General features: G+C 40.0%; 1 protein-coding gene across 2 annotated transcripts in view; it reads right to left on the bottom strand.

The window, feature by feature from the left end:
* The window catches only part of FER (FER tyrosine kinase), a 233664-nt gene that overhangs the window by 199502 nt on the left and 20406 nt on the right, over nt 1-13756 (bottom strand). For both annotated transcript variants that reach the window (XM_080932834.1, XM_080932835.1), the window contains exon 2: nt 3873-4138. In XM_080932834.1, coding sequence (XP_080788960.1) covers nt 3873-4079 — 207 coding nt within the window. In that variant the 5' untranslated portion in view covers nt 4080-4138. The remainder of the gene's footprint in view (nt 1-3872; nt 4139-13756) is intronic.

Below are 13756 nucleotides of genomic sequence, written 5' to 3'. Positions count from 1 at the left end.
CTGTGTTGAATACGCTTGGACAGTTGTAATTTTAATGAACAACAAAACAAAGTAAAAACAATCTACGGTACAGAGTAAAACAAATTAAGTAAACAAAATGGCTACAGGAGCTAATGAGACTGCGCAGTGATTTAGAGTCCTTGCTACTATAACAGAGGATCTATTTGGCTGACAGCACCCACTGCAAGTGGCTCACAAACACTTACAACTCCAGTTCCAAGGAACCCAACTCCCCTTCTGAACTCCATGGGTACCGGCATACACATGTGGGCACACATACATACACACACACACACACACACACACATACATATATATACATTTACACATGAATAAATTTTTTAAAACATAAAATAGCTCTTACATACACATGGAAAAGTAGTTTCAATTTGCTCTATTTTAGAGAAATAAATGATAAGACTATAATATATCATATATATAGTACTTATCAGATCACAAAAATTTTAAAGTGTGAGAGTTAAAAACTGGTAGGTTCATACAGATCTGGTAAATATGAAAAATGGCACAAGATCCATAGGGAAATGTATACTTATACTGGCAATATATAATGAAACTACACATATATTCATATTTTGATCTAAAAAGCCCATGTCAAATACGACAAAGAACATACAAAAATGCCTCTATATAATAGCACTTTTACAACATTACTTGTAACTACAAATCACTGAAGAGCTTCTAAAAGTCATTTTAGGCTAAAACATCTCTTGCAAAGAAAATTGGCCTCCCAAGTAAAGGTCTAGTTAGGGTGGGAGAAAGGAACGCTCAGACAGCCTGGGAGTCCCTGCTATATATACCACAGTGGCCAGCAGCGCTGAAGCAGAGGCAGCAGCTAGGAGCAAAGATGGCTGTTCAGCCACCGCCTCCAGCTCGCTACAGTCCTTATGAAAGCAGAACAAATGAAAAATCAAGCCATACCAAACAGTGCCCTTGGAATAAAGATAGCATATATACACTTCAAAAAAAGAAAAAGAAACGTTAAGAAAAAGCTAAAACACCATCAAGAAAACAAAACGGTAGCCAACAGAGTGGGAAAAGATCTTTACCAACCCCACATCAGATAGAGGCCTAATATCCAAGGTATACAAAGAACACAAAAAACTAGACACCAGAGAATCAAACAACCCTATTAAAAATGGGGTACAGAACTAAACAAAAAGTTCTCAATTGAGGAATATCGAATGGCTGAGAAGCATCTAAGGAAGTGCTCAACATCCTTAGCCATCAGGGAAATGCAAATCAAAACAACCCTGAGATTCCACCTCACACCAGTCAGATTGGCTAAGATCCAAAACTCAGATGACAGCAGATGCTGGTGAGGATGTGGAGACAGAGGAACACTTCTCCACTATTGGTAGGGTTGTAAACTGGGACAACCACTCTGAAAATCAGTTTGGCAATTCCTCAGAAAATTGGACATAGTACTATCTGAAGACCCAGTTATTCCACTTCTGGGCATATACCCCAGAGATGCTCCAACATACAACAAAGATACATGCACCACAATGTTCATAGCAGCCCTATTTATAATAGCCAGAAGCTGGAAAGAACCCAGATGTCCTTCAGTAGATGAATGGATACAAAAATTGTGGTACATTTACACAGTGGAGTACTACTCAGCTATCAGAAACAATGACGTAACGAAATTCTTAAGAAAATAGATGCATCTAGAGAGTATCATCCTGAGTGAGATAACCGTCACAAAAGAACAGATATAATATGCAATCGCTGATAATCAGATACTAACCCCAGAAAGTTCTGAACACCCCAGAAACAACTCAGACTGTGTGAAGTTCAAGAAAAAAAAAAGAAAAGAAAAGAAAAAACCATTATGGTCAATCCTTACACACCAAGAAAACTTTGACTAATTACGGGTTACATCCTGTTTTACATGTACTTTATGCTCATTGTAACTTGTAAGACCTTAATGTACACTATCAAACCTTTGAAAAAAAAAAAAAGCCAAGCACTGACAAAAATGTACTCGTATACTTTTATGCAAAAATGCTTAAAATTTGTACGTTTATCTTTATTTTTTAAAATAAAGTTGTTCAAAATAATAATAATAATAAAATAACAAAAATATCTTAGATAAAAAAAGAAAAAGCTAAAAATAATCAAATCACAGAACACTATATCGCCTGTGTATGTTTAAAATAAAAATTAATTGAAAAGACAAAAACTAAATGAAATGATTGAATTACTAGAATACTGGACAAGATTTAAAGGGTTAGAAGACAGCTGGAACTCAGAGCCCCAGAGTCACATAAAAGCCAGGAGCTATGGAATCTGGCCTGTAATGCCAACACTGATGAGGTATAATCAGGACTGTGGGGAAAGGTGGCTATCTAGGTCAGGGCAGGGGGTCATGTTTGATTATTGAAGTGGTATGTGGGGATCAGAGGATAACCCTGAGGAGCTGGCCCCTCCTTCCCACGTCACTGAGGAAGTGTCTCTTTGCAGACTGTCTGCAGTGCAGGCAATGACCACACCTCTGTCTCCCAGCTCACTGCAAATTATAGGTGCACACCACCACACTCAGTTGTTCACATGGGCTGCAGGAACTGATCTAACAACCCAGGTTAATAGACCCACACTGCAAGATGTGTATTGAGGCACTCGTAAACATGGGTCCTGCACACAAGCAGCAGAGAAATCAGCTATGTGAGAAACCACATTTGTCTTTAGCCCACTGTGAGCTGAGTTTAGCATACGGCTGTGCAGTTTTCCTGCCGCTTTAACTTAAGAGACTGGCCTCTCTGTTTTCTTAGCATCCTAGCTGAGTCACTGGGTCATGTACCATGGCTTCATTGCTTCTGTTCTTGACAAAATCACCTCTTTCTTTCACCTCATGACTGTATGTATGCTTCAGCCTGAGGTTGGAGAAATTGTAGAGATTAAAAATAACTTTAAACCTCCCAAGTACTGTCTACTGCAGACTTCAAAAAGTTAGTGAGTTTCAGAACAGCCAGGGTTAGGTGGACATTGTCTCAAATTTTTAATTAATTAATTTTAAGACAGGGGCTAGAAAGAGATGGTTAAGTGGTTAAGAGCACTGACTGCTCTTTCAGAGGTCCTGAGTTCAAATCCCAGCAACCACATGGTGGCTCACAGCCATCTGTCATGTTATACAATGGCCTCTTCTGGTGCGTCTGACAACAGTGACAGCATACTCGTATACTTGAAATAAATAAATAAATCTTTTAAAAAATTAATAAAAAAATAAAAATTAAAAAATAAATGGAAAGAATTAAAGAAAAATAAAAGAGAAAACAAATGGTCAAATAATAGGTTTAACTATATTTAATAATAATATCAAATACCCACATTGAAATATATGCTCACCTGAAAGGATGCTAAAATAAGCACATAAGAGTTTAAAGGGTCCAGGGACTAGGATGATGCTTCAGTGGGGAAAAGTGGTGGCCGTGCAAACCTGAAAGGCTGAGTCCAAACCCTACCACCCACATAAAGCAGAGTTGGCCGCACATGCCTGTGACCCCAGTGCAGGCGGACTTAGGTGGGTCCTGGGCGGGAGCCTGCCACCCAGACAGCCTAGCGGCTAAGCCCAAATGCAAACAAGCTCCTAACTCACTGAGCGGAGAGCTACACAAACCCCACCATGCTCCTCGGCCTCCACATGCAGTGTCCAGTGTATGCATCTGCATGCGCACGGATCTGCACACACATGCATACACCACACACGGAAAGATCATTAGAGGATGCAGATGATACAGTGTTAAGAGAAAGTTCAGAACACTGCAAGTTGCCATGGGTATGCTTGCTCTGTAATACGAGCTATTTGCTCTAAGGACAAATATGACACTATACAAAACGAGTGAAATTCTTACCTTGGACACATTGCTGACATAATTCACCTGCACAGTGCTTTCTTTATCAACTTGATTACAAAGATTCTGTAGAGTGTATGCATATTCCTTATCACTTTTTATTCTCAGAGCCATGAATTTCTTCACTGTCTCCAGCAACCGTAGTTCCCAGTCTTGCAACTTTAACACAGCTTCCTGTGAGTTCTTCAGGTCACTCCCAAATCCCATTTTGTAAGATACGGCTTGTCCTCCACACTGTGCACGTGAGCCTGCTAGTCAACACATATCTGTGAACAGACATAAGTCAGTCAGAAGGAAATTCATCTTCAGATCAACAGTACGGTCCATTGGATTCTTGCTGCTATTTTTTAACTTGAAATACTATTTTATATCTCAAATTTGGAAGTAATTTTCTTCATTGTGCACAAACTTGAGCCGGCATATAATTCATCAAAGTTGTTTCCATAGGAAATACAATGAAAATAAAACACACCAAATTATTCAGATCAATTCACACATCTATCTTAAACCCTGCAATTATTTTTAATCAGATTAACGTGGGATCAACACATATTTCAAGTGTATGGTTTTGTTGTTGGAAATGAGTCACAAAATAAAAATTATATTTCAGAGTTAGATAATAGAATTTGCAAAATTAACTGATTATTTTGACATTGCAAAAGATCCAAAAGTATACATTTATTCAAAAATTTGTTGGGGTTAGAAGAACTAACACAGACCCCAGGGAGCTCCCAGAGAGTAAGCCACCAACCAGGCAGCACACAAGAGTTGGTCCAGGCCCCTGACACATATACAGCAGAGGACTGCCTGGTCTGGCTTAGTGGGAGAAGACACCACAACCCTCAAGAGACTTGAAGCCCCAGGGAGTGGGAAGGCCTGGTGTGGGGGGAGCACTCTCCTGAAGATAGGGTAGAAAGAATGGGATGAGGAACTCCAGCCCCATGGACTATTGTTTTAATTTAATAGGGTTTTGCTTTGTTTTGTTTTGTTTTTAATGACAACTAGATGTCTTCTCCCAAAGGTGAGAAAGAAATAGAGGATGTGCACTGCATTGATGTTCTACAGGAAGCTCTAGACATTGGACTGACATACTATAATAAAAGACATTTGGGACAGGGGGCTAGAGAGATGGTGCTTAGAGTGTACACTGTTCTTCCAGAAGACCCAAGTTCAGTTATCAGTGAGGGTTGGCACACAACAGCCTAAACTCCAACTCCAGGGCATTTGACACCGCTGACTCCTCGGGTATCTGCATTCACATGTACATACCCACACATATACACACATAACTAAACATAAAAATAATCATTAGACAAGGAAGAAGAGAAAAGACACCACTTCACAAACAGAAGACCCAAACAAAGGCTTAAGCAGGTGTCAGAACGAGTTGAGAATATTACCAAGTACGGACCAGGAACAGGTGTCCTCCATGGGTTCCTATGTTAAAAATCTGCTCCCCAGCTAATGACGCTACTTGGGAGATGGTGGAAACTCTAGATGCTAAGGTCTAGGTAGGCAAAGTAAGTCATTGGGATATGCTTTTAAAGATTATAACTTATTCCTGGTTCTTTACCTCTGATTCCTGGTTTCCAAGGTGAGCAGCTGCAACAAAACACTCCCCTTACCACAGTGTTCATGAAACCACGAGCCAAAATAAATCCTTCTCTCCTTAAGTGGCATTCTTCACATACTCAATCACACCAACACACGGTTAACATACACAGCACACAATCAATGTAAAAAAATTAGCTAAATGTCTATGTACCAGCAAAAAACAAACTAAAAATTAAATTAAAAGTCAAGTCTATTTACAGAAACATGGAAAAAAGAATAAAACACTCAGAAAGAAATCTTTCTAAAGCAAACTTGTGTTCTTCAAACTAAAAACCCGAAATTATAAATAAGCTCCTCAAAGACTCAGGTTCAAAGGCAGAAGGATTAACGTGTTAACAAAGAACCTCCAGTTTGCTCTACATTTGATACAATCTGTATTGAAAACACCTTTATGTCAAAGAAATTGAGACATAAGACTACATACTGTATAATTCTATTCAGATGACATCTCTAAAAATAGTCCAACTAGAGATATAAGATAGGTCTGTGGTTGTCTGGAGCTAATGAGTTCAGACAGAAATGGGGAAGGACCCTGAGAAGTATTAGGTTTCTTTCTGTGGCGATGGGAGTATTCTGAAGTTGGTCGTGATGGCAGCACAACTCTGTGAGTAGATTAAAAACAACTAAACCTCACCATTCCATCCGGTGAGTTCTTTAGCATGTGATGTTGTTTAGCTATGGCCTGATGCCTCCCTTCAGGCTGTATGTGCTGGGATTTAATCCCCTGGGAGAGGTCATCAGAAGGTGGAAAGTTCATCCCACTGTGGTGCTTAGCAGGAAGACCTCTGGGAGATGATCAGGATGAAGTAAGTCCTTAGCATGGAACCTTATCACCGAATCCTGGTAGCCTTGTAAGAGACAGACAACCCTGAAAGTCCTCTCTCAGCATGCTTGGCTTTCTGCGTATGTCTCTGTCTCTCTGTGTCCCTGCATCTTTGTCTCTCTGTCTCTGTGTCTCTGTGTGTCTCTCTGTCTCTCTCTGTCTCTCTCTCCCCCTCCCTTCTTCCCTCCTCCTCCCTCCCTTCCTCTGTGTGTCTATCTGTCTGTGTGTCTATGTCTGTGTCTGTGTCTGTGTGGAGTGTAGAAGTGTTTCTCTCTCTCTCTCTCTCTCTCTCTCACACACACACACACACACACACACACACACACACACCAGAGAGAGACAGAGACAGAGACAGAGACAGACAGAGACACCATCTATAAATGTGGATCGTTGATCTTGGACCTCCAGACCCTGAGCCCAAATAACCCTGCTTTATTTATAAACTCAGTCTGTGTTATAATGTTATTGGTAACAGGAAACAGACTAGAACTCAAACAATAACTCAAAATAATTATTTACAAATCACTAAGACATAACTTATGATCACCTATACGCCAGCTATAATAAACTTCCCCAAGATATTCTCCTCGTTTACTGTAAATCCTGAAAACTATTATAGAATTTATTTTGCCCTCTGGTTTCCTGGGCTTTCCAGCAGTGAATCTTTCAACCCAGGCAAAAGAATGTGAGTCTTCATTTCCAGGTCTAGATCATCCGCCAAGGAGACAGGAGTCTTGTTGTGGTGGCTGTGGTTCTCTCTTTGTTCATTGTTGTGGGCAGGAAACTGAGCCTACGGCTCCCACATGCTAGGCAAGTGCTCTCTACCACTGAGCCACAGCACACAACAGACTCCTACTTCCCACTAATGACACTGACACCATCTGCAATACACAAACACAACAGTTTCTCTAAAAGTTCCAGTTGCGTGTCTAAACAAATGTTAAAAGTTATTATTCTCTGAGAAGAGAATGAATTACAATTGTTCCCCAACTGAAAGATGTTCAATTCTGTGAACTATAAAGTAATTAGGAAAAATATTTTGAATTATAAGAAACTTTTTGCTAAAATTTCCAAACCAACAACCAAGACTGAGCCCTCTTTAGCCAAGTCAGTAACTACAGGGGGACCAACTGACTCTCCTGTGTGTTAACCACAATGATTCCAGGCTTCTGGGTTCAGCGCTCAAGAAAAGAAAATAGAAAGCATAATCTGGCAGAACCTGGGAAATGGCCCAGCCTGTCCAAAGAGGCTTATTCATATTTATTAATATGCTAGGTCAGTGTGTGTGTGTGTGTGTGTGTGTGTGTGTGTGTGTGTCTGTCTGTCTGTCTGTCTTTGGGAAAAGGGGAATAATGATTTTTTTTTAAGAAAGATAACTCCATAGTCAATTAACAGAGTCTAACTGTTAGGCTGTCTGATCTGACAAATACTTTAAGAAATTATCAGATCAATACACAACATATAAATAGTCACTCATGACAAATCGGATATATGTAAGACCAGTGTTTTCAATAATAAGCAAAGAACAGAAAATAGGTACCTGAGGTATTCCGTGAGCGGTGATTAAGTAGACTGCAACCCAGCCTACTTCACTTTTTCTACCCCGAACATGCAAGTCAAGCAGACGGATCTGCTAAAGAGACCCAATTATAGCAAGCAATCCATTCAAGGATGTAGTAGGACATTTTTATGATAATCTCTCCTCCATTCTAAGAGACTAGAACTGCTGCCTCACAGCCCAGTTCATAATATACATGGAGATCACAAGAACTCAGCCTGATATCCCACTGTGTACTCAGCCTATTTGTTTAACCTGCTTTAATGAAAATAATGGAACCTTACTTGTCTTGGATCTCCCATGTAATCAGCTTTCAAATCCTAGGCTAATGCGCAGCTTTAACCTTAAACTATGTACTCTTCCATGCCCCTGGCCCATAGCAGTGCACACGCGCATGTGTGTTATGGTAATCGTTCACCAAGAGCACCCCAGAGGTAGGAAGCAACGTTCTGTAACAAATACCCATCACAGTGCTGGAAGCAGCATATAGATGTTGCTTGATAACTGTGTGCTCACACGATGTCTGCTTTCTGACTCAGTTGGGGTCAGTGACTTAATCCCTTCTAACACTCTGTTGAGGATTTCTATAGTGTCCCTCGCTTCATCATGTGATGCTCTCTGTGTTGTTCAGTAAATACACAGCAAAGCCCTTTGTTAGGAACAAGTCAGATACAAAGATCAAATACAAGCTACAGACAGATGGATGCAATGTGGAGGATCTGAACTTGGGCTCACTCTTGCATCAAGTTATCATCAGGGGAACTACTAAGCTGTCTTTCCTGAATGTGATGGTGACACATTTGTGCCTCTGCAGCTATCTCTAATGTGTCTGCCTGATACACAGGACTTCTTTGTACTCACAGGTCTCAGGGACTCTTTCCTCATTCAGAGATCCCAGGATAGGCAGGGAACAGGCAGGAGGGACCCAGGTTTTCCACAAAGTACAATCTAAGAAGCCATATGCCTTCTCCATTCCACAGACATCAGGAGAGCAGGACGTGGTCAGAACACCCAGAGCATTCCCCCCCTCCAATAGACATCCCGGACTTGATCTCAAAAATAACTTTTTAGCTTCTTATGTTAGCACAGGTAGGAACTACTAGGAGCTCAAGGATACCAATAATTGAAGGAAAACAAAACAGCAGTGAGGAAAATTAAACTGTCATTGGAACAATACCTTTATGAAAGCAGACTAAGATCTACATGCTTAAAATCTAAACAAGGCGCCTACCTATGAAGAGACTGAAGTGTTCCCTAAGTCTACCATAACACATAAATTATAAAGTGTATAATCAGAAATTGCCCGGCACCAAAAAAATCCTAATTTTAATTTAAAGATAATTAATACTAATACTAAGATGAATCGGGTACCAGCATAACAAGGTAAGAGCAACCATAATAAAAACACTCAGCGAAGAGATATAAACTCTCAAAATCAACAGTAAAACCACAAGATGTAACCAAGGAAGACAAGCAATAAGAATAATCAAAGAGAAATTATAAAAGGAAGAAGCACAAATTTAAAACTCCCTAACTGTGCTCCACAGTATAATGGAAGCAGAAGTCAGTATCAGTGAGTTTAAGGACAGAACACAGTCCACCCAGCCAAACAACAGAGAAAAATGAAATAAATACCCAGAGTCCTGTGGGACACTAACACAAAACACACTCTTCTCTCCTCAGAGGACAGGGAGAGAGAAAGGGAATGAGAGAAAATACAGACAAACCTCCTTAAACAATACACACACTCACACACCACATACATACACACACACACACACACACACACACACACACACACACCACACACTCACACTGATACAGTAAACACAGACACTCACACATACACACTTACACTGATACTCATGCTAACAAACACTCACACTTACACACTTACACTGATACTCATGCTATACACACATTCTCTCTCTCACATACACACTCATATAGACACACACTCATACACACACACTATACACAGTCTCATACACTCACACCACACACACACTCAACTCCCCACACCACTCAAACCACACACACCATACACACATACAGACCACTCATACACCACACACACACACAAAACACTCATATACACACAGTCTCATATACACACATACACACACACCACACACTCATATACACACACTCTCATATACAAACATCTCACAGATACATCACACACTCTCAACACACACCCCCCACATACACCACACACACACACTCAACACACCATACATACTCAACACACACATACATCACCCATACACACTCTCCCTCTCCACTCCCACCTCCCCCTCCCCCACCTGCAGCAACAAAAACCAAAACTGCATGGCATGGGTAAGGGGCCGGGTCAAGGGCTAATAATAATGGTTGGTCCAGAATGCAGCACCTCAAAACGGGCTCACCATGCTGCACATACTTCTGACGGAGGTCTAAAGGAAAAGCATTAGCCTTCAGCTCTACCTAAGACTCACTAAAACTAAAGCCCACTGTGGACTTAGGTGACGAAATGTCAACATTTACTGATAAATTTCAGATTAAAAGAAAAAAATGGATGAAATCTTCAGGATATAAAGGTAGGGGATAGTTAGTTATGAAACCAAATCCACAATCCAGAAGAGAAAATAAACTGTTTAAAAGGAAAAACCTTTTATTCTTGGAAAGACTGACTGAGTGAGCAGAATACAGCTTTTGAAAGGGGGGGGGGGACAAATTGGAAGTCAGTAACCCACCCTATAAAGAAAAAGGCATATTAAGGAAACAAAAATCTCTTCTTAGATTATTATGCATTTCTACTTCCCATTAGACTGTGGAAATGGGTTTAAAGTCAAATCATACCAGAGCAGAAATCCCTCAAGAAGTAAGGCTGTATAATGAGAGACTGCTGAAGGCTCAGTGTGGACAGGAAAGGGTTAAAACCCAGTCACAGTATACATAAGGTTTCTCTATATATTTCTCTTAAAAGTTATGTGTGTGCGTGTGTGTGTGCATGCACGCATGTGTGTGTATTAAAATGTCTATTTATTGTACATATCCTATATATATACACATACAATAACAATTAGAAAATGCCATGAGTTTGAAGGAAATCAGTGACAGGTATATAAGAGGGTTTGTACGGAGAAAGGCTATTTATACTCTCAAAAATTAAGAATAAAAAAGTAATTTATAATTATATCAGTAAAAATTTCAAGTTTGACATTAGGTATGGTGGAGCACCCCTGTAATACTAGAACTCAGGATAGAGTTAGCATCAGGCCTAGGCTATGTAATAAGTGTCTGCCTTTGAAAATCAAATCAAAAACTCTCAAACTATATAATGTTGGGGGGTGGTCTCAAAATCATTTGTAGTATAGAAGTTATAAAAGGTGTTGAAAAAGAAATTATATTACCACCTGCAGCCAAAAGGTACATGGGTAGGGAGTATACAGTGCCGATTTGTAATATAAATTATAGACAAGCAGGTATATATGCTTTTCTGTAGGAGCCACCTCCATCACATAGTAGATAACAGAAATCTACAAAGTGAATTGATTGGTTGAAGCCACACAGTATTGTGCAAGTGTCTCCAATGCCCAGCAGTCTACACTTTATGTTACTTACCTTTCGCAACATTTTAAAGGTTTATTTTAGCTCGGGTTTCATAAGACTGCAGTCCATCTTGGAAAGGCAAGGCAATAAGAGCAGCTCGGTATGTGGTGCCACCAAGAAGCAGAGAAGTAAGAATGGCCCCATGCTCAGCTGGCTCCTTCTCGTCTTAACTGAGTTCTGGACCTCAGCCCACATAGTAGTGCTGCTCATATTCATGGTAGGTCTTCTCCAACTCAACTCTCCCTGGAAACTCCCTCAAAAGCAAGGCGAGTCTAGATCCAGTTAAGATTACAAAAAAGACTACTCACCACGCAGTAATAATTGGCATTAATCTTATCAGTACTTAGTAGTTGGCATTAATTTTACAATCAAAACTTACAGGTTAAAATTCAAAGGTCTTTGCCTGGTAATCAATACAACTTCCATCTCCCCTAACAGTCACACAGTTTTAGAATCTACTTATAGTCTTAACTAGTTTTAGCTGTCAACTTGACACAGTCTAGAGTCACATAAAAAGGGAGTCTCAATTGAGGAACTGCCCAGGTCAGATGTGCCTGTGGGCATATCTTGTGGAAGATTTTCATGGTTGTTAAGTGATGTAGAAGCCCACTGTAGGCAGCACCACTCCCTGGGCAGGTATAAGTGAACCAGCTAAGCATGAACCAGGAAAAAATGTTTCTCTATTGGTTCTGCTTAAGTTCTTGCCCTCACTTCTCTCAATGATGGAATGCCACCTGTAAGCTAAAATAAATTATTTCCTCCTACACTTTGCTCTGGCCATGGTGTTTATCACAGCAACAGGAGAAAACTAGAATATTTAGAGTTTTTAGAACTCCCCATGATCTTTCACACCTCTATGCCCTCCCCCAATTTAAAGTCTTTCTATTCACATCCCCCTGGAAAATCATCAGCAACCTTATCTGGAAGCTACATTCTCTGTGATGTCTATCCCTTGGCCACCACCACGTAGGCTATCCCAGTCCCGTTCTTCAGATCAGGGACTATGTGTGCAGTTACCTGTAACATAGCACATTACAGTACACTCTAACTGTTTACTCCATTAGACTATGCTATCTGAGACAAGAATACCATAAGCTTTTCATTCATATATCACTAAGACTTGGGTTATTACAGAGGGTAGAAATCTCTGTAATTTAGGGGCTAGAGCCCTAGCTCAGAAGTTAAGAGCATACCCTCTTTTACAGAAGACCCCAGCTAAATCCCTAGCATTCAACAGGTGGCTGACAATCACATGTAACTCCAGCTCCAGGGGACCAGATACCAATACCCTTCAAAGACTTCTACACTTAAGAACAACAATATCAATGAATCAGACCCCCCAGAGCTCCCAGGAACTAAAGCACCAACCTAAGAGTACACATGGAGGGACCCATGGCTCCAGCTGTATATATAGCAGAGAATGGCCTTATATGGCATCAATAGGAGCAGAGGCCCTTGGTCCTGTGGAGGTTCGATGCCCCAGCATAGAGGGATTCTAGAAGGGTGAGGTGGGTGTGGGTGGGTGGGGGAGTACCCTCATAGAAACGGGAAGGGAGATGGGATAGGTGAAACCAGGAAGGGGAACAACATTTGAAATGTAAATAAATAAAATAATAAAGCACAAGTTCACATATAAATATATAAATAAATTTTCTAAAGAAAAAAATTATATCATTATAAAATTCCTAACCAGGCTGTAACAGGATGATATACAAAAGTGCATGTATGTAGGTGCCAACATAATTCAAAAAAAAAAAAATGATCTCATATAGTACAGACTGATCTTAAGCCTGTGTGTAGCTGAGAATTACATCTGGCCGTCCTGCCTCTCCTGAGAACTCAGTTAACATAGGCATTTATCAGTCAATTAATGCACTGCCGGGGTCAAGCCCAGGCTTCATGCATGCTAAGTAAGCATGTCTACAACTGAGTTGTATCTCCAACCCCAAGGTTATCTTTTTAGGAAGCAAGTTTTTTAAAAGTGAAACTAATATAAATCTTACTAAGCTGCTAGCTATTTGGATGTACTTAACCTATTTATCTGAATCTATCTTATTTAATGGTCTTCAATTTGGGACTGTTTTCCCATAAACATGGTTGAATATTTTTTAAGAATCATAAAAACTGCTGTTTTCTAAAATAAGAATTTAAATGCTCATAAACTATATTCATATATACAAATTTCATAAAGAGAATTAAAGATATCAAATAGCAAATTATAAAATAGATGACTAGTTTCTTTGCAGGATGACCAAACTTCTATGGTATCACCTTATGAATATACATGTATACACA

Source organism: Micromys minutus (assembly GCF_963924665.1).
Source record: "Micromys minutus genome assembly, chromosome: 19".
Lineage (NCBI taxonomy): Eukaryota > Metazoa > Chordata > Mammalia > Rodentia > Muridae > Micromys > Micromys minutus.
Note: the sequence above shows the minus strand (reverse complement) of the source record. Positions and strands in the feature narration are given on the sequence as shown.